Genomic DNA, 21151 nt, shown 5'->3' on the forward strand with positions numbered 1-21151 from the left:
TTGCCGTTTTATAGGGAATTGTACTGAATTTTTTTTCTTCACTTGGGTAGCATTGTCAGTTTTATATTATTAAGTGACCCCCCCACACCGGCCCAGGTTTTGTTGAGTAATTATGGACATACAGGATTCCCCACTATGCAAAATTAGAGTGTTCCTGGGAAACTTCTCATGACAAAGTGTGGAAGAAATTACCATTGATTTATATGGAGAATATTTTCACCATGAATGTCTTCAAGTACAGCATTACTGTGTTCTCATGTAGATCATGTGTATTTTGCAAGTCTGTTCACCATACTGTTCCTCAGGCAAACGAGACTCGTGTCCAGCCCAGTCCTGCTCACTTCCTGCCTTACAAGCCTTGTCCTGGGAGGCCTCACTGTCACCCCTGTCAGAAACTTGGGAATCCTGTTTCCTTCTCTCCTCCCTTTCCCTGGATCCTCATCAGTACCATCTTTGTGCATTCAGTCCCTTTGTACATTCTGTCTCCTAAGGTTACTGTGGCCTTTGTACTTTCTCTTTTGTGGTGAGTCCCATGATGCCAGTAGGACTCACATCATGGGCACCTCCTGTGCAAGGGAAAACTCCCTTGGATCTCTTGTTGTATGCAGTCAGCCAAGCTTAAGGCTAAGAACACAGAACTCCTAAGAGTGCCACATCGGCCCAAGTCATCTGAAGCCACTGGAAGTTCAGAGATTTCCCAGAACTACCTTCAGGCTTAATGAGCTGATAGACTCAATAAACTTCCTAAAAACTGTTACACTGTCCTCTCAGTCATGTTTGTTACAGACAAAGGTACAGCTTGGAAGAGGAGCCAGAAGTGTTCCAAATACTGAACTCCTGCGTCTTCAGTGACTTGTTACCTCCTTGGATCCATATGTGACGATAGGTCCGTGGACATTGCCAACCCAGGAAATTGGCCGAAGCCTCAGTATCCAGATTTTTATTGAGCCTTCATTACCGAAGCGTGTTTGATTGAGTCATTGCCCATGGACTCAAGTCTCTAGCCCTTTGTTCCTTTCCAGAGGTCCAGCTGATACCTGGTGACTCAAAGCTTCAACTTTCTAATTATATGGTTGATTTTTCCGATGTGGCCAGACCTTACCCTGTGAGTCATCTCTTTGGTATAAGCGACGGGCCCACGATGAGTTATATATTGTCATAAGGTATCAGGTGCATTCCTAGGCACCCACCATGAATGACAAAGACAGGTCTGTCACTCTGGAACTACACAGCATTGAGAGGTTACCTCCTTGGAGCTGGGACAAAGACCATACTTCTTTTGGGGGAAAGTTAACTTTACATTATACACTTTCTGTCTTCTATCAGGGCTCCATTAGGTGCCTTTCCTAGTGTTCTTAACAGCAACATCCTCGCTTAGACAAAACCAAACATACAACATTCTTATTAGTCTTTCTGGCCGCATCCAGTAGAGAATTGCAGCGGTGTGTCCACTCCAGACCCCTGTCTCCTATCTAGCTTCTCCTGGGTCTCCCTTTCATGGTGTCAACAGTCTAATACCTAGGGGGGAAAAAAAAGAAATTGCAATCCCAAGATTCAGAGGTAATAAAACATAACAGAGACGGGCACTATTTTCATCTTCATTCTTTTCACTGAAATGCTGATGATACATTTTCTGTGTTGTCATTACTGACAGGCCTTTCTGTATATTGGGTTTCTTTCAGATGACAAGGGAAAACCCACGACTACAGAACTTTCCAGTTGTGCACCAGCCCTGTCTGGGGGGGCCTTGTTCCAGGAGCTAAGACAGGGAGACCCAGGGAACTTCCAGCTGGGCCAAACCAAGGATCAGAGTGGGTCATCAGAAATGCAGGAAGGACACTTGAGACTGGGCTTAGAACCCAGGAGAGGGAAGCTCCCTGAGAAAACAAGCCCTGAGCTTGGTGGTTTAGGGGCAGCTGATGGCGTGTGTTCACAGACGGCACAGGAGCTGACCCATCCAGGAGGTGCTGTCCATGACCATGACTCGTGTGGATCAGGTAAAGATCCTGTGATTCAGGAAGAGGAAAATACCTTTAAGTGCAATGAATGTGGGAAAACTTTTAATAAAAAGCACCTTCTTGCTGGACATGAGAAGATTCACTCTGGAGTGAAACCCTATGAATGCACCGAGTGTGGGAAAACATTTATTAAGAGCACACACCTCCTCCAGCACCACATGATCCACACGGGGGAGCGGCCCTACGAGTGCATGGAGTGCGGGAAGGCCTTCAACCGCAAGTCCTACCTTACCCAGCACCAGCGGATCCACAGTGGAGAGAAGCCTTATAAGTGCAACGAATGTGGGAAGGCCTTCACCCACCGCTCCAATTTCGTCTTGCATAAGAGGAGACACACTGGCGAGAAAACCTTTGTGTGCAAAGAATGTGGGCAAGTCTTTCGACATAGGCCAGGATTCCTTCGACATCACATCATCCACAGTGGCGAGAATCCCTACGAATGCTTCGAGTGTGGCAAGGTCTTCAAACACAAGTCCTACCTCGTGTGGCACCAGCAGACTCACACTGGGGAGAAGCCCTATGAGTGCAGTGAGTGTGGGAAAGCCTTCTGTGAGAGTGCGGCCCTCATTCACCACTACGTCATCCACACTGGGGAGAAGCCCTTTGAGTGCCTGGAGTGCGGGAAGGCCTTCAACCACAGGTCATACCTCAAGAGGCACCAGAGGATCCACACTGGGGAGAAGCCGTTCGTGTGCACTGAGTGTGGAAGGGCCTTCACCCACTGCTCTACTTTCATCTTGCACAAAAGGGCCCACACCGGAGAAAAACCCTTTGAGTGCAAAGAATGTGGGAAAGCCTTTAGCACTAGGAAAGACCTCATTCGACACTTCAGCATCCACACTGGGGAGAAGCCCTTCGAGTGTTCAGAGTGCGGGAAGGCCTTCAACCGCCGGTCAGGGCTCACGAGGCACCAGCGGATTCACAGCGGGGAGAAGCCCTATGAATGCATGGAGTGTGGGAAATCCTTCTGCTGGAGCACCAACCTCATTCGACACGCCATCATCCACACTGGAGAGAAGCCCTATAAGTGCAGTGAGTGTGGAAAAGCCTTCAGTCGCAGCTCATCCCTCACTCAGCATCAGAGGATTCATACTGGGAGAAACCCTGTCCGTGTAACCGAAGTGGGAAGACCCTTCACGAGCGGGCAGTCCTCAGTCACCCTCCGAGAACTCCTTTTGGGGAAAGACTTCTTGAATGTAACCACTGAGGAAAACCTTTTGCCAGATGAAACATCTACCGCGGCATTAGATCGGACCTACCAGAGAGAAACCCGCCAAGTATCTTCGCTGTGACGGTCCAAGACCGTCGGTAGTCCGGTAGAGACACATTTTAGAGATTGACCGAGCCCAGAGCCTTATTCTGCGTCTGAGAATTCATCCGTGAGGGAGAGAGCAGGGTTTCTTGTGCCCGAGGTAAAACCCTCAGCTGCGTGTTTCTCCTTTGCTTCACTGCAGTGTTATCTCAGGAGTTTTTATAAAAAGAAGGTGGAGATGTAGAGGAGCGAATGAAATGAAAAACTTTGGGGACTTCTCTGCCCAGCTTACAGCACTTTGTCATGGATTCACATGTTTACGTGGGGCCAGGGCAGCGTTATAGATGCAGTGGGCCTTGCCCCCGTGCGCGTCACGTACACGTTCATCGCTGCCCAGTGTCGGCAGGGTTAGCCCATTAAAGACAAGCAGTAAAGTGATAAATGCACATGTGAGAACACATTTTATTCCACCATTTAAGACTCTCAAGCTTACATTTTTAGAAAACTGTTCTTTATTCGGTTTTAAACACCAGACTTTTTTCAGACTTGTTCTTGGTCCATCTGTTTACTTAATTTCTATAGCAGTGTGGTAACCCTCAGAATCGGGTAACGTGATTCCGCTCTCTTTATCCTTTTTTAAATTGATTTAGCTTTCCTAATTCCTTTGACTTTTCATATAAATCTTAGGATGCCAAAAAATCTTACTTGGATTTCTACAGGAATTGGTTGAAATCTGTAGCTCTGTTTATTGAAAATCAGCATCATGAACACCATACATGGTATGACATTTCAGTTGTTGAAGTCATTCTTGGTATTTCACTACTGTTTTATAGTTTTTCACCATACAGGTTCTGTACATTTTTGTTGAGAATTGTATCTAGGGGTGTGTGTGTGTGTGTGTGTGTGTGTGTGTGTGTGTGATCATAAATGGCATTGATTTTTACACTTTAATTTTTCCTTATGATCCTTAGTAGTATGCAGAAAGGTAATTGTTGGAGTGATACTTTGGTATCCTGCAACCATGGTGAACCCACATTATTTGTAGCCATTTCTTTGGGTAGAATCCTCAGGCTTTTCTGCAAAGACATGTCAGCTGCATATAGAGTTTTATTTCTTCCTTCCCATCTATATATCTGTTACTTTGTTTTCTTACTACACTAGTTATAGTGTAGTAAGTAACCCGATGTTGAATAGTAGTAAGAAAGGATGCCCTTAACTGATTCCTCAAATTAGAAGGAAAATGTTCAAGTTTTCATCAAGTATGATGTTTAGCTGAGGTTTTTTTCCCCTCCCCAAATTTTTCTTATCAAGTTTAGAAAATTCCCATCTGTTCTTAATTTTCTGAGTTTTTTGTTATGAATGAGTTGTTAGACTTTTTCAAATGCTTTGCCTCCATCAAATGATGTAATCATCTGATTTTTCTTCTGTAGCCTGACTGGTTGTGAATATTGAACCAGTCTTGCATCCTTGGAATAAATCCCATTTGGTTGTAGAGTATGAATTTTTTATATATATTTTATATTAAAACATTCCATTTTTATAATATTTTGTTGAGGTTTTCCTCTAATTTCTTGAATTCAGAATAATTTATATGTTGGATACATTGAGTAGTTTGAAGTTTGTCCTTTTCAAGGAATTGTTCCATTTCATCTAAATTAGTTTATAGACTTGTTTGAAATAGTTCCTTATTACCCTTTTAGTGGAAGCAGTATCTGTACTTGTATTCCATTTGATTCCTGATTTTGGAAATCTGTCCACTCTCTTTTTATTTTTGTCCATCCTCTTAGACATTTATCAATTCTACTGATCATTTTGGAGAACCAGCACTTTAATTCACTGATTTTTCTTTTTCGAGTTTTTAATTTTAAAGATTTTATTTATTTGACAGAGATCAGAGGCAGGCAGAGAGAGAGGAGGAAGCAGGCTCCCTGCCGAGCGGAGAGCCCGATGCGGGGCTCGATCCCAGGAGCCTGAGATCATGACCTGAGCCGAAGGCAGAGGCTTAACCCACTGAGCCACCTGGGCACCTCTTCACTGATTTTTCTCTATTGTTCATAATTTCGCTGATTTCTGTTCTGATCTTTATAGTTGCTTCTTTGGTTGTATTTTACTTTTTTTTTCCTTTTCTAGTGTTAGCATTGGTAGTATAAAGTTTTCTCACAACACTGTGACAGCTGCATCCTGCAAACTTTTATTACAGTTTATTCAGCTCTAGTGTTTCTTGATTTCTTTAGAGACTTTAATGGGTTCATGGATTATTGTTTAGTTTTCTAGTGTTGGGAGTGTTTTTGTTATCTTTTGTTACTGATTTCTGGTTTGATCTGTTTAAATTTGTTGAAGTGTTTATGAAGTGGTCATGATCTTAGGGTCCTGGGATCGAGCCCCATGTCAGGCTCCCTACTCAGCGGGGAGCCTGCTTCTCCCTCTCCTTCTTCCCTCTGCCTGCCATTCTGTTTGTGTGCGCTTGCGCGTGTGCTCTCTCTCTCTCTCAAATAAATAAGTAAAATCTAAAAAAAAAATAAATCCTATCATTTTCTGCTTCACGTATTTTAAAGCTCTGTTGTTTGGTGCATTCACGTTTAGTCTTGGTGTATTATCTTGTGTGTTGACCCTTTCGTTATGTGATGTCCCTTTTTTGTCCCTGTTCATTTTCTTGCCTTTGAAGCATACTTTGATATTAATATAGTCCCTACTGCATGTTTTGATTAATGTTTGCATGGCTTCTATTTTTCCATAATTTTATTTTGAACCTTATTTGTATCATTACACTTGAAATAAGTTTCTTGTAACAGCATATAGTTGGGTCTTAACTTTTTTATCCCTTCTGCTTTTTATCTTTTAATCAGTAGATTTACATCACTTAGATTGAAAATAATTATTGGTATGTTGGGGCTTAAGTGTACCATTTTTTAATTTGTTTTTGTTTGTGTTACCTTTGTATCATTCAATTTGTTTTCTGGTTGTTCTTGTTATTTTGCTTTTCTGTTTTGTGTTTTTTTTTGTTATTGTTGTTTTGCCCTCCTGTGGGTTACTTCAACATTTTTTAGAATTCCATTTGATTTATCTATAATGTTTTTGAGTATTGTCTTAATTTTTGTATTCTAAGTATTTACATACATAAGTTATCACAGTCTAATATTATTAGCATTTTAGCACTTTGATGTATAGAAACCTAAATTCCATGAGGTTCCTTTACATTTTCCATTTTTAATATAATTATTGTAAGTATTTCCTCTTTATACATTGAACACCGTGTTGGGTGTTATAATTTGTGCTTGGGCTGTCACAACATTTGTTAGAAAACTCACGAAAAGTCTGGTCTGTTTACCTCTGTTACCCATTCCATTTTCTTTCTCCCTTCTTGAGGTCCCAGGCCTTCTGTTAACATCTCCCTTTGGTTTGGCAAATTTACTGTAGCCTTTCTTCTGGGGTAGGCCTGCTGTTGACAAAGGACTTTGTTTTCTTGCATCTGAAATTGTTTCTCTGTCCCTTTCATTCCTGACAGGTGTTTTTTGTGGGATAAAAGACTTGGGTTTACAGTTCTTTTAGTATAAGAAAAACATGTGACCTCCCTGTGTCCTCCATAGTTTCAGAAGAGAAACCTACTGCTGTTCAACCATTGTTCCCCTGCCTGTGCTGCATCATGTGTCGAGGGCTTTCAAGGTGTTTTTGTCTATAGAATTCATCAGTTTGATTACAGTGTGTTCTGGCATTGAACTTTTGGAGTTCTCCTGTTTAATATTTGTTCATCTTTTTAAATCTGAAGATAATAGGACTTACGCCAAATTTGGGGAGTTTTCAACAGTTAATGTCTTCAAATCATTTTTTTTTTTAAGATTTTTTATTTATTTAAGAGAGAGACAATGAGAGAGAGCATGAAAGGGGAGAAGGTCAGAAGGAGAAGCAGACTCCCCATGGAGCTGGGAGCCTGATGTGGGACTTGATCCTGAGACTCCAGGGCAGTTGCCCAACCAACTGAGCCACCCAGGCACCCCAAATCATTTTTTTCTTTATCCAGTCTGTTTTCTCTGTGTTACTCAGATTGATCAATTTCCACTGATTTTTTTTTTTTTTAAGATTTTATATATATTTTAGAGCGCAAGCAGGGGAAGCAGGGGAGGGAGAAGGAGGCTCTCCATTGAACAGGGAGCCCAATGCAGGCCTCTATCCCAGGACCCCGAGATCATGACCTGGGCCATCTAGGCACCCCTCCATTGATCTTTCTTTGAGCTCACTGATTCTCTTTTCTCTCATTTCCTCCTGCTGAGCTTATTCACTGAGGTTTTGGTTTTGGCTTCTTCTCCTTTTTTTTTTTTTTTCCCCCAGTTTAACCTCTCCTTTTTTATGTACTCTATTTCCTTGCCTAGTTTATAATACCAAAGAAGGGCTTTTAAAAAACAGGCAAAACTGTGCAGTCAAAGTCAGGATTCTCTGGTGGTTTATCTTGATATTGGAATAGAAATTCTAACGTATCTGGAGAAATGGAAGTCTTTTTATCCACAGATATTTCTAAAAATGCATCTTAAAACGGAAGGTGATCTGCAGATGACTCAGGGTTCTAGTCTTCAGGGGAGAATTGTGTGTAAACCCCCCCCCCCCCTTTCTAAGCCTTATTATAGCCCCAGAGGAGAAGAGGTTCCTCTTCCTCAAGGATCACTCTTCTGTGGCTGGACACATACCTCCAACCCCCAACTTGTCTAGGACCTCTTTCCTGTATACTCTCCCTGCTTGGTCTGTCTCCTTCTTAATCCCCTTCTAGCCGCCTCATCCGCACCTGTGTTCAGGTCTAGTCTCACCCCCAGGCACTTTCTGCCCCACATGCCCAGTGAGCTCTGCCCTGCTCTTTCCTCGCGTGGACACACCCTGTGTCACTGTTCCGTCCACTGTCTGTCGCCACCCATGTCCCTTCACCCCACCGACAACTAAACAGTGGTCTCCAGCACCGTCACCTGACTTAAGCAAGTCTCCCAGAGTTCCCTCTTGTCCTCCCACCCTTCTCCACCACGCCTTCCCCCCCGCCCCCGACAGGCTGTGATGGCACCTTTTTTCCTGCTGCCCACCTCTTTGACTTGAAGGCACTTTCCTGGCTTCTGTGAGCTCCTGCCCTGCTCCTTCAGAGGAACTCTGTCTTCCATCCGTTAAACAGTGGTGCTTCTCAGTCCGTCTGTCGCCCTTGCTTTCTGACTTGGGAGGGGTTCCGTGAGTGAGTGAGTTTCTCCCCTCGAGGTATTTGACGCTCAGTGGTCTAGAGAGTTCCCCAAGTCCTTGTCTCCAGGTTGAATGATTCCTGTCTGGTCATCCTTGCACACCTGGGCAGTAATCATACACATGGAGCTTGTCTGCGTGTGCGCCGTGTGGTCATGGGCGTCCCCACAAGAATGCGGCGGTAACCAGCAAGAGAACAGGCAGACACGGTACGCTACTATGTTTCCGTCATTGTTTTGAATGTTTCCACACATCAGCTCTCCCTCTTTGCAATAACTCTATGTGGTAGGTCATGTTATCCCTGTTTTACTGATCAGAAAACGAAGGCACAAAGCATCTGTTGGGTTTAAGGTTAAAGCATCTGTCCAGGGTTTCACAATTGATTAGGAAGTATGGGATTTGGGACTAGAGGTCAGGTGGGCAGGCTGCAGAATCCATGCCCTTACCACTTTACTGCCTTTCTAGGGCAGGTCCGTGCACCCCTTCAGAATAGAACAAATCACTATCGTTTGTCTGCAAATTACTGTTCTCATTTGACACTACATCTTGACCATCCCTTTAGGTTGGGATAAACCAAACTCACTCTAACGGCTGCATAATGTGTTAAAACTGCAGAAAGTGCAGACGAGGGATGTGAGGGGTGGAGAGGTCGAGAAAGGCTAAGGCGTGCATTTGATTTTTGATGTGACGTGTTTGAGGTGCCCAAAATCTCAATGAATATCACTGTCTTCTGACTTGTTGCCCAAGTCAGACGCTTTGCAGCCATTTTCATCATCCCCACTTCAGCCATTGTCCCATTGTGTTCATTTTCACTTTTTCTCCCCCTTATAGCCTCAGTATATATGTGTCTTAGTGAATGGCCACACACAGCAGGGTGTTTTTTTATTGTCTTGTTTGGGTCCCTCACAGAGCATTTATACAAAGCTGTTTATGTGGTTGACACTATATAAACATGTATGTGACATGTTGACCTTGATGAGAACCCGCACAGGATTGTATGGCCAGATTGGTAACGGTTCAGAAGTCCCAGTGAATGGCTGTGTCAGTGATCAGGGTCAGCCTGTTTCAGTGATTTAGTAGAGAAACTTGCAGGACTCCACATTTTGTCATACTCACTGGCTGTGATTCATTCCAGCAAAAGGATAGAAAGCGAACTCAGCCAAGGGAGGAGGCACAAAGACTGAAGAAAGCCAGAGGGTGTCAGAGTCCTGTCTCCGGGAAGTCAGACAGGCTTAATTAGACGTCTGTCAGAGAGTTAAGACAATTACTTAAAATGTCTGCTAGAGAAGCTCCCTAGAGACTCTCAGTACCCAGAGTTTTTGGAGGGGGTGGGGCTCTCCTAGCACGGGCCAAGTTCTAGGTTTCCAAAACAGTAGTTGGCATTCAATGCAAACCCCATTGTTTACACAGAAACTTGGGCACACGGAGACACTCGTGTCTGGGCATGGTGCGAAACCTGACCTCTGAGGTCTCAAAGCCCAGCAAGGATAGGAGTTCTCCGGCCTGCTGTGTTACAGCCTTATACAGACCGAACGGTACTAAAAGGCTGAATAGATTTCTGTAACAAAGCAAATACATTTCCTACAGCAACAATTACACAGTCATTACTTCGAAAAAAGTCATTACTTTGGGGAAAAAAAAAGTCATTGCTTTGGAGGCTTCTATGAACATAACCCCTGTAGCCAAAAAACCCTAAGCCACAGTAGAGCTTACAGACTAACCAGGATTTAATTTAGTGATGACAAGGTACAGGGAAATCTGGTGAGAAGGGACTGGATTTCTTCCAAATACTGTGTGTGTGTGTGTGTGTGTGTGTGTGTGTGTAAGTGTGAGTGCACACACATCACTTAGGACTCTATATATACACACATATGCATGTATACACCTGATAGGTGTATGTGAATTATGTGTGTGTGTGTGTGTGTATATGTGGCTTCAAGTGGTTGGACCTGCAAATAGACCCATTATTACCTTTATCTATAAAAACGTAAAGGGCAGATTGATGCCGTGTGTTTTCTGTATTACATGTCGCAATCTCTCATCTCTTTATTCCTGCTGTTCATACTCTAAGCGTCTGGCTTTAAGTACAGAAAACAGTATGTGTGTCGTTAGGTGCACCTAACTTGAGACTGGTGTGTTGTGGGCATGGTCAGGTTGAGATCTGTCAGAGTGGGTGACTGGGAGGGAGTGGGAGCGTTGGGCTCCAGCTGGGAGGGCCCCCTACAGACACCAGATGCTGGAGGCCTGGGGGAGTCTGGCCCCTGGGAGTAGATGCAGCTCCCTCCGTGCTCACCCCCCGGCCCACAGACGGCCTTTCCTGTCGCAATCCTAGATGCGGGGCTGCCTCTGGAAGGCTCAGTGATGTCATCCTCGGCCTGTCAACTGCGTGCTCACAGGAGCTCACACGTGTCACGAGTGAACGGTCTGAGCTCGGTGTAAATGGGCAACTGGCTTTTGCCCTCCTCGGAGCAGTGCAGAGTCAAGAGCATGGGCCCTCGAGTCAGACTGCCGGGATCTACTTGCTGGCCTTGTTCCTAGCTGCTGGGGGCTTTTTAAAAGTCCCCGTTCATTCTGCTTCTCTCAATCTCTGCATCTAGCAGCCGTTGTCACGGTGAAGTTTTCCCACGTGGGACCTTGCCGCTGTGCAATCCACCGCCCCCTCCCGGGTCCAGCCAGGCATCATCCTGCACCTCAGCTTCCATTTACCTTCCGCTCTTCTCCTCAAGTCGATTCTCCACACTGAGCCAGAGATGTGGCCCCGACCTGGTCATGGAGGGCTCACCCCTGCCCCCTCCCCCTAAAATGTTTCGTGACTTCCCTTCACTCTTGGGATAAAAACCAAATGCTTAACATGGCCCATCCCTGGGGCCCTACCTGGTGTGGGATGTGCCTAATTTGCTACCTTTTGTCTTGCACAACTCTGGTCTCTCTTCACTTCCCATTTCCCTCACTTTCCCACCTGCTATGGCCTCTTCCGTCCCCACGCTGCCCGGTTAGCGCGCGCTCAGCCCTCCCCTCTCATCTCAGATGGCACTTCCTCAGGGAACCTTTACCCGCACACCCGTCTAGGTCATGACCGTGTGCGCATGTGGTTCTTTGCTCCCGAACCACCTTCCTGCTTGGTGGTTTGCCAGGAGGATTCCCTCGACTCAGAACTGCTGCTGTACTCCCAGTCACTGTCCGTGACAGCACAAGGACACAGGTCAAGGTCCCCAAAGGAAAAAGGCACACAGAGTAAAGAAACTAAGCCCAAGCTTCCAGGCGTTCCCTCCCAGTGCAGTCGCACAGGCCCTCGCTTGAGTCTTTCGGCAAACATGTGGGATGACATGTTCTAGTATCGCCAAAGAGGGAAAGTCACCACGCTTCAGCGCCCAGGGTTTCTTTCTGAGGCACACGGTGCCTTGGTGACTGCCCGTGGATACTCGGTGGGACCGCAGGAGGCGAAGATACAGTGTGGCTCAGAGGCTCGGGCATACAAAACCCTCCATTCCCTGTGAGCCACAGTGTTAGCTTAAGTGACCCGGTCAGCCTGAAGCGCGGGCCCTGCAGATACAGGCCTGAAGTCCCTCTGACCGGGCCATGTTCAAGGACTCAGGCTGTCTTCTCAGAGCTGGTCAGGGGCCAGTCCTTTGCGATCCGTAGCATTTGAGTAGCGGAGGCTGCTCCGGGAACACTTTCCTGCACAGTCCCCCGGGCTGGCCCTTGGCTTGGGCTCTGGGAGAGCAGACAGTGATATTTGCCTGAGCATCTCTATGTAGTAAAGCATTTCCGTGAGGACACACTGTAGTATCATCTGAAATTTGCTCACCATGTGAAGGAGGCCACGCAGGGTGTGGGTCGATTGAATAACAATGCCTACTGTGAGATCATTATATTCGTGTCCGTGCTTCTGCATTGGTTTGATAAGTTGTCCCTTCTGGTTAGCTTTTAGCACTTTGTGATAACCCACCTCCCCTGTCACTACCTTCATTTAAATCCTCATCCTCACCCATCTGGAAAACAGCCTAACAGGTCTTCCCTTTTCTTGCCCCTCCTGTAGTTTAATCTCCACACAATATCCAGATTGATCTAATTCATGACTCAGGTTACATTGCCACTCAGTTCAACACCTCCCTCCCAGGATGGTTATGTTTCACAGCATACTAAGTATATATTTTTGACTTTCTGCGGTCCTGCATGTGGGGCCTGCTGACGGGAGACGCTGCTCCTCCCTGGACTAGGTAACAACTTTTCCAGGACCTCACTTTTCATTTGCAAACCAACCACCTTTCTGGCTCCTAAACTCCAGGAGGCAGCATTCCTCTGCCCTAAAACACCAGGGACAGGGACCAGACAGGGAGTGTGACATGTATGCTCCAACTGTGCAAACAAGTCAATCCTAAACTGATGACCTATCTTACCTTGCCTTTCCTGCTAAAAACACAGTCCGTGTGCTGGGCCGTGCTTTCTCCATCACGGCTGCAGCCCCCTGACCACTGCTGCTGCGTCCCCATACCACCTGTAAGGTATGCCTAACAGAATGGACAGACATGAGCTGGAGGCAAGGGCGGTGAAAGCAGGTTACACGCTAGAAGCCTGAGGTCACAACAACCTTGACTGGCTTCCAACACCCCAGGGCTGACAGACAAGGAGTCACGGGTGCAGAACCTGTGCTCTCCCCTTCCCCTCTGGCACCAGGTGACCCTAGGGTCATTATAATGCACTGGCATTGTGGTTTTGTCTCCCCTATGGGGGAAGGTGCCAGAAGGGTTCTGGTACAAATCTTGTAGGATCAAAAACTCGCCCTCCCAACCAGTAGGAGTCGTCCCCCAAATGATTGGAAGTAGCCTCCATTAGAGATTACTCCCTCCATGAGCCCTGACCCCCACTTATTTAAAAAGAAAAGATCCCTGAGGCAGTTGTCACCTCTGGGCCGGCCTGCTCTCCCACTTTGACAGTGTACCGTCCGTAATAAACTGTTTTGTGCTTGCTACCATCCTGGCTGGCTGGCTGAGAGTGGATCCCCACGGAAATCCTCCATGGGGAATCCCGGAACTGAGGGCTCTATTCATACACTGCAGGATCTCCCATTGGTAGGATTCCCTGACTCACTTGTAGGGATCTGTAAGCATAAACTTCTTCCTAACAATCATTTTCAGGTCCACTGCGTTACCATATCTGATTAAACAAATAACAGGTGCATTTTAGAACACATTCTGGAGCACACTGCAACCTCCTTATGAAGGCTGACAAGGTTCTACGCAATTTATCTCCATTTACCTAACTCGTCTCGTCCTGCTTGAATCCCTGCAGTTGCAGCTGTAGACATGCTAGCCGCCATTTTTTTCTTTTTGGACAAAATGGACTTTTTTTTTTATTATGTTAGTTACTGTACAGTACATCACTAGTGTTTGCTGTAGTGTTCCATGATTCATTGTTTGCGTGTAACACCCGGTGCTCCCTGCGCTATGCGCCCTCCTTAACACTAGCCCTCTTGCTTTCCCTCAGGGACCCGGTGCTCTCCCAACCCCGGAATGTCTTTCTCAGAAGACTTGGGAGCTCTCTCTTTGAAATGCTGACATCAAAGGAGATATCCCTCTGTCCCAGTTTCTGTGGGAAGGTGGAAGCCTTACTCTAGGCCCCCATGGGGTATATGGACACTGGATCTCTCATAAGATCAATCATTCCTGCAACTCTGCCATTGAGAAACGGTCATCACCTTGAACTGTTGCTTTGTTCCAAAGGATTTTGTTCATCCCAACTTCTTCCTCCTCCGTAAAATAACTTCTTTGTTGGCTCTGCCTATGGTTTTACCATAGCTTGTGCGTCTCTAATTGCAGTTCTATGCTATTTCCAAATAAACCCATTTTTGCTGCTAAGATAACTTGTATTTTTAAGGTTAACACTACCATCTACCCTCAGGTAATGAGACGTTTGTTTTCCCTTATAGAAAGCCAAGGTAGCAGCAGATAGCCAGCCCAATTACTAGGTAAATTTAGGATGAATTGTGTAACAATTGGTGCTGTCATGTTTTCTTACATGACTAATGACTGTCTATGCTGAAAATATGTAATGAGAAAGCTAGTATCTGCTTGGTTATATGAAAGGGTATCTTTCTGACTTTGCCATCTCTTAGCAATTATCTGTGATAAGGCATCCCATTCTGGTTTAAGGCTTACTCAGTAATAAACATTTTTATTTCTCCACTACCTTTGCGGAGAGATTTTCTGGGTTGGGAGAAGATTTTATTCTTTTTCAGTTCTATTTCTCCAACAATTTATATTGTTACCTATCTAAAAGAATTCCATTTAAAAGCATCTGGAACTTCTGTATTTGCCAAATAGACATGTGGATTGATTTTACTATTTGAGACTCCAGATGCAAACTGATGACAGGGTCTATGAAAATAAAAGGAAATTTTGCTAAAATGGAGTCAGGAGTCCACGCGGGAAGCTCTCACATACTGCCTAGGGATGTCAATCACAGATCCCAACAGCATAATCCTCCACAGGAAAGAATAATCTATAACATGCCCCGAGGAGAAAAGATGTACATTGCTTTTCCTGCAAGAAACGGACCACCCCTGTAACTCAAGCAATGGGAAACCGTCTTTTCTTAACTGTTGCTTTTCTCCAACAGACTTTCCTTCAAAACAACTGCTCCCAAATTCCCTTCTCCGCAAATTGTGTTCCTCTCCTGTTTGAGGGACTAGCCTATGGTTTTTGCTGCAGATTCCTGTCCCTAATTGTAATTCTCCATTATTTCCAAATAAACCTGTTTTTTTGGCTGGTAAAAATTTTTTGCTGGTCCAACAAATACATGAGGCAAGAGTTGACTAGGCTGTGTGTCACCGCGCCGAGTGGGCCTGCAGGCCTAGAGGAGGCTGCAGGGGTTGTGGGGTGGAGTGGGGAGGCCAAGAGCTGCAGGACAATGGGGGAGGAAGCCGAAATTGCAGGGAGCATGATGAAGGAGGGCCCTGGGGAGTGGCCCAAACGGGGCACGACCTTCAAGCGCGGGCGGTGCAGTGGGGCACGCATGTGGTTTGCGGGCTTCACGCGGGAACCCCGGCGGCTTCCCGCGGCTGGCGTCTATTCATTCCCACGTGCCCCGGGTCAGTTCATTACTGGACTCGCACTCTCGTGCATTTCTGTAGGTATTCATTTATGGAGACCCGTGAGCATCATACCCTTTGGGCTGCCCTCCGTTCGTCCCCCCTTTTCCGAGGTGTTCTCGGTCCCCGAAGCCCCAGCTCCCGGTGTCCCACCGGGCCCTGCCCCGCGCACGCGCCCGCCATTTCCATCTCTCCTATTGGGCACGCTGCCTCCGCGCTCAGAAGCCTCGACCAATGGGAAGCTCCCAGGAGCCTCCGCGCTCGGAAGCTTTAACCAATCAGGCTCAGCCAATGGGCTGGCGGGCGGGGAGTTCGTAGGTGTCGGCGGGTCCCAGGCTGCGAGGCACGCGGCTTTCCCTGCGAGTGTGTGTGCAGCTCCGCGTCTGAGGAGCGGCGCCTGCACGCTGCGGGCCTTCGCCGCCCTTCAGGGCATTTCCGGTGGGCTGAGGAAGGCGTCCGGTCACCGTCGTCTCCTCTCGGGAGCCGACCAGACGCCGTGATGAGTTCGAACCGAGCTGAGCCCGTGGGGAAGCAGAAGAGGACCCGGGACCGCAGGAAACGTCGCGAAGGGCTGGTGTCTGCGGCCGGGGGCGGACGCAGCGCAGGAGGAAGGGCCGACCGCCCTCCGTCCCCCGTCGCTGCAGCGGGCCGCGTGGAGCTCAGCGGCACGCCCGTGTGAGTGTCAGCGGCGCGGTCGCTGCAGAGGGACGGGAGTGGCGCGACAAGCGAAGAGCAAGCCGCGCGAGTTTAGTGGTGGCTCGTGGACCGGATGAGGACGGGCAGGGGCCGCGGTGGGGTCCAGGGAAGGAGGAGTCCCCGACTGCCCTCCACCTCCCTCCCATAAGGCTCTTTCCTTCCTTTCCTCGCAGGCGGCGCTTCACAGTGGATGACTTTGAAATCGGGCGTCCTCTGGGCAAGGGGAAATTTGGGAATGTGTACCTGGCTCGGCTCAAGGAAAGCCATTTTATCGTGGCCCTGAAAGTCCTCTTCAAGTCCCAGATCGAAAAGGAAGGACTGGAGCCCCAGCTGCGCAGGGAAATTGAAATCCAGGCGCACCTGCAGTGAGGCCCCGCTGCAGGAAAATCCGGCACCGGCTTCTCATTCTGTGTTCTCTTCCATCTCTGGCATCTGGGCCCGGCAGTCCCCCCAAACCACCCTCCAATAGGCCCCTCGAGGATTTTTTTCTGCAGTTCATTGCGCTCACACCGTGTCATCCTCCCTGTTTCAGGCACCCAGATCCTGCTGCTTGCTCCTGTCCTCTCTCTCGCACTCCGGAATCTGCTTTGTTCTGGTCCCAGCACAACTTGCCCCTTGTGTGACCAGTCACTTGTGATAGCATCAGGAGTTGGGCCTTATGAGTCTAACCCTTCCTCTTTCCCTTCTCCAGACACCCCAATATCCTGCGCCTCTACAACTATTTCCATGATGCCCACCGCGTGTACCTGATTCTGGAATATGCTCCAAGGGGTGAGCTCTACAAGGAGCTGCAGAAGAGCCACACGTTAGACGAACAGCGCACAGTGACGGTGAGGCGGGGGTCTGGGGGCTCTTGGGCCCATGAGTTTACTATGGACTGGTTGGGAGGGGCGGTCACTGCTTTTGGCTGTCATTATTGTCCACGTTCTTCTTTTTTCTTTGTTTCAAATTCTGTACCTTTTATGTAATGACATATACAGTCCATAACTTCACAGTGGATGCCCTAATCACTCCAGGATATTAGTAATCAGGGTAAGCAAGACCATCTGACTCTGCTACCTTATGCAGAGAAGCATGTTGAAAGCCTAGGAAGGGGTTTCCCTGGGTAAGTGAGTGGAACTGGCTTAGAAATAGGAAGCAAGAGATTTCTGGAGTGTTCCAGATGGGGAATCAGAGCAACAGTCAAACCAGCAGAAGTGCTGGGTCAGCTTGCTGATGGAATGAATGATCTTGCAGCTTTCCTCCTGCTTTTGTATCATTTTTTCAGGCCTCAGTTCCTGTGGGAGATGATCTGTTTAGCTCAGCACAGGGCTGGTGTCCAGCTACTTGCTGTTCTAGGGCAAAGCGGAGGTTCTGTCACCTCAGCATCCATCCTATAAGACCACATAAAACGGGGAGAGGAATCCCTCCCCCACCAAGAATTGTGGTGCCATTAAGGAAGTAACGGGGTCAGTAAGCAGGAAACAAAGATTCCACTACAACTGCATGGGGAGTATTTTATCTTGTATGAAGTGAGGGGGGGAGGCTTCATTTCCAAACAGCTCTTTCTTTGCTCACTCAGATAATGGAGGAAGTGGCAGATGCTCTGATCTACTGCCACGAAAAAAAGGTGATCCACAGGGATATTAAGCCAGAGAACCTACTGCTGGGGCTCAGGGGTGAGGTGAAGATTGCAGACTTTGGCTGGTCTGTGCACACCCCATCTCTGAGGTAGGTCTGGTGGTGGTGGTATGGGCCACTTAGGAATGATCCAATTTAATTCATGCTGTGTGTAAGACCCAGATGCAAGATGCAAACTTGCTTTTGTATTTGAGTACTGCCTTTTCCAAATGCATATATTTAATGTGCAATTGTAGACAAAGAATGTAGCTCGACCTTTTATCTTTTGATCTCTGGTAACATGTGACTTTCCCAGTAAGTACCCATGTAGGTAAGATTCATTGCTCTAAAACTCCAGGAATTTTAATTGGTCCTTCTTTTTTTTTTTAATATTTTATTTATTTATTTGATAGAGATCACAAGTAGGCAGAGAGGCAGGCAGAGAGAGAGAGGGAAGAAGCAGGCTCCCCGCCGAGCAGAGAGCCCGATGCAGGGCTCGATCCCAGGACCCTGAGATCATGACCTGAGCAGAAGGCAGAGGCTTTAACCCACTGAGCCACCCAGGCGCCCCTAATTGGTCCTTCTTGATGCACTCTTTGTTCAAAATCTCTGTTGATGCCCAACAGATCTGAAAACATCTTGGATTATGAGCTACATAACTGCATAACTACACGAATAATTCCAAAATACAGAATTGGTAGGTCCCAGTATTGGCTGTCCCTAAACCTTGATCCTTATTAAAACTTAGTGTTTCCATGGGGCGCCTGGGTGGCTTGGTGGGTTGAACCTCTGCCTTCGGCTCGGGTCGTGATCTCGGGGTCCTGGGATCGAGCCCCGCATCGGGCTCTCTGCTCAGCGGGGAGCCTGCTTCCTCCTCTCTCTCTGCCTGCCTCTCTGCCTACTTGTGATCTCTGTCAAATAAATAAATAAAATCTTAAAAAAAAAAAAAACTTAGTGTTTCCAAACTCCCATGCTCAGGAGGGGACTTCTCGGACTTTTGAGGGTCTCCCTTCTCACTGGAATCTAGAAAAGGAGGGTTACCCTTATTCTGGGTCTCTGCACAGTGCTCCCTTCCCTGGTGTCCTCTAGGAGAAAGACAGCGTGTGGAACTCTGGACTACTTGCCCCCCGAAATTATTGAAAGGAGAACATATAATGAGAAAGTAGATCTGTGGAGCATTGGAGTGCTGTGTTATGAGCTGCTGGTGGGAAGTCCACCCTTTGAGAGTCCTTCCCATATTGAGACATACCAACGCATCCTCAAGGTAAGATGGCTACACTCTGGGCATTCATTTGGGAGCCAGGCCTGCAGAGCCTGTGGTGCACGCAAAGATTGTCTAGTAAGATCCAGAACGGTGCTTTCAAGGGTCTTAAGCAATGGAGAAAACACACAGCACAGAAATTAATGATGTTCTCTTTTTCTCCTCTGGCGTCATCAGGTCGATGTAAGGTTTCCCCCATCATTACCATTGGGGGCGCGGGACTTGATCTCCAGGCTTCTCAGGTACCAGCCTTCGGAGCGGCTTCCCTTAGTCCAGATCCTGGAGCACCCCTGGGTCCAGGCCCACTCTCAGAGGGTGTTGCCTCCATCCATTCAGATGGCTTCTTGAGCCCTGTGTGCACCTGTTTCATTGTGGTTGCCCAGAAAGCTCTCCTGGGTCTACTATTTTATCAGTCTTTTGTTGGTTTTAGATTCACAATTTTAATTAATAAAACTTGAATCATTTTGTAGCAGTTCTTTATAGTTATTTGAATTGGTGTGTGACTGGGTAGAATCTTTATTTCTTGTAGAAGCTCTTTCCCATGAGAGCCTCCCAAGATGATGTCCCTCCTGGGCAAGGATGGTGACTCAACCACTCACCTTAAAAACTAGTTACTGGAGCGCCTGGGTGGCTTAGTGGGTTAAAGCCTCTGCCTTCGGCCCAGGTCATGATCCCAGAGTCCTGGGATCGAGCCCTGCATTGGGCTCTCTGCTCAGGGGGGAGCCTGCTTCCTCCCCTCTCTGCCTGCCTCTCTGCCTACTTGTGATCTCTGTCTATCAAATAAATAAATAAATAAATAAATAAAATCTTAAAAAAAGAAAACTAGTTACTGCCTTGTGCAGATAACCGGTCTGGTGGTGTACAACCTACCACCTGTCACGTTTGCTTCTAGACTCCGTGTACTATTCCCCCATGTTCTCATGAGTATGCCATTTGTAAGCCAGAACTGATCAGCCCAGTGGCCCACCCTCTTCATACTCACCTCCAGCGTGCTACCATCTCTGAGACAAAAAGTTTCACTGTACATCAGTGCCGCTCAATTCTCAATGAATTCACTAGCACCTACGTCGTGTGTCATATTCTGATTGCACCAAGTAAATCATTCCTAATAATGAATGTAACATCACATCTGAAAAGACCTCCTCCACTTGCAACAATTTAGGGAACTCTTCCAGCTTTTCCCTGTATCCTGTTACAGCCTCGTGTGTCAGCTACTCCCTCCATCCATAAGTTGACTGCACCAGAATAAACACAGTTGGGAGCTTAAGCATGTTCTCTGCTCATCGCAGTCATTGTTTTCACCACTGTCTCCTGACTTAAAAATACTTTATATGAAGTACATATCACTCCCTTCACTATATTCTACATGGGTTCCTCAATATGAAATGTCGAGCACATGCAGGACCACGTCTCTGCATGTGACCAGACCCACTAAGTAAACAGAAGTAACTCAGCCACTCCAACTCGCAGACAGACAGCCTCACTACCGCAGATCTGTCATCTAAATGCTTCAGGACGTTAGTTCACGGTTTTTCATCTGTACCTCCAGTGCCCATATTTCTGTGCTTTCTAGCTTTGTCTTGTCAGTGCTCTCAAATCAGTGTTTCAATTAAACACCTGGAAATTCCTAATAAACTCACTGGTTTGTACATAGGAACCCTGCAAGACTATTCAGTACTGGTGCTAGATAAACACATCACTGGGCACATATTTGGGGAGGTAGATTAAGCAGAGAAAAGTCAATGAGGGCTTCCACATTGACTACGAGGTGACGTGTATAAATGGTGGAAACTCTCAGACATGCTCTACAGTAGGGATTTCAAAGTCTCCAATAGCTACATAGTTTTTCTCACCACTTACTCTGGACATTCTGCCACCCAGGACACAGAATATAAAAATCTTAACTTTGGTACCTGATGTACACACTACCCTCAAACCATTTAATTTAATGGTGTCAGCCACATGTGAAAAGAAGAATGCCTTTTCCAGTTTGGTCAAATTACTATGCCCAATGATGGATCACACTGTTC

At 46.8% G+C, this 21151-nt stretch overlaps 2 protein-coding genes across 7 annotated transcripts in view; both read left to right on the top strand.

The window, feature by feature from the left end:
• LOC125088981 (zinc finger protein 264-like) overlaps positions 1–19548 on the top strand; it is a 31764-nt gene extending 12216 nt beyond the window's left edge. For 5 of the 6 annotated variants that reach the window (XM_047710675.1, XM_047710673.1, XM_047710674.1 and 2 more), the window contains one exon: positions 1683–3819. In XM_047710675.1, the coding sequence (XP_047566631.1) occupies positions 1683–3310 (1628 nt within the window). In that variant the 3' untranslated portion in view covers positions 3311–3819. Of the gene's footprint in view, positions 1–1682; positions 3820–15993; positions 16241–16434; positions 16627–16952; positions 17092–17822; positions 17972–18949; positions 19125–19298 lie in introns of those variants that run through there. The other variant, XM_047710678.1, reaches the window with a different exon arrangement.
• LOC125088978 (zinc finger protein 543-like) overlaps positions 1–21151 on the top strand; it is an 82734-nt gene that overhangs the window by 12210 nt on the left and 49373 nt on the right. The gene's annotated exons all lie outside the window — the stretch shown is intronic.

Source organism: Lutra lutra, chromosome 17 (assembly GCF_902655055.1).
Source record: "Lutra lutra chromosome 17, mLutLut1.2, whole genome shotgun sequence".
NCBI classification, from domain to species: Eukaryota; Metazoa; Chordata; class Mammalia; order Carnivora; family Mustelidae; genus Lutra; species Lutra lutra.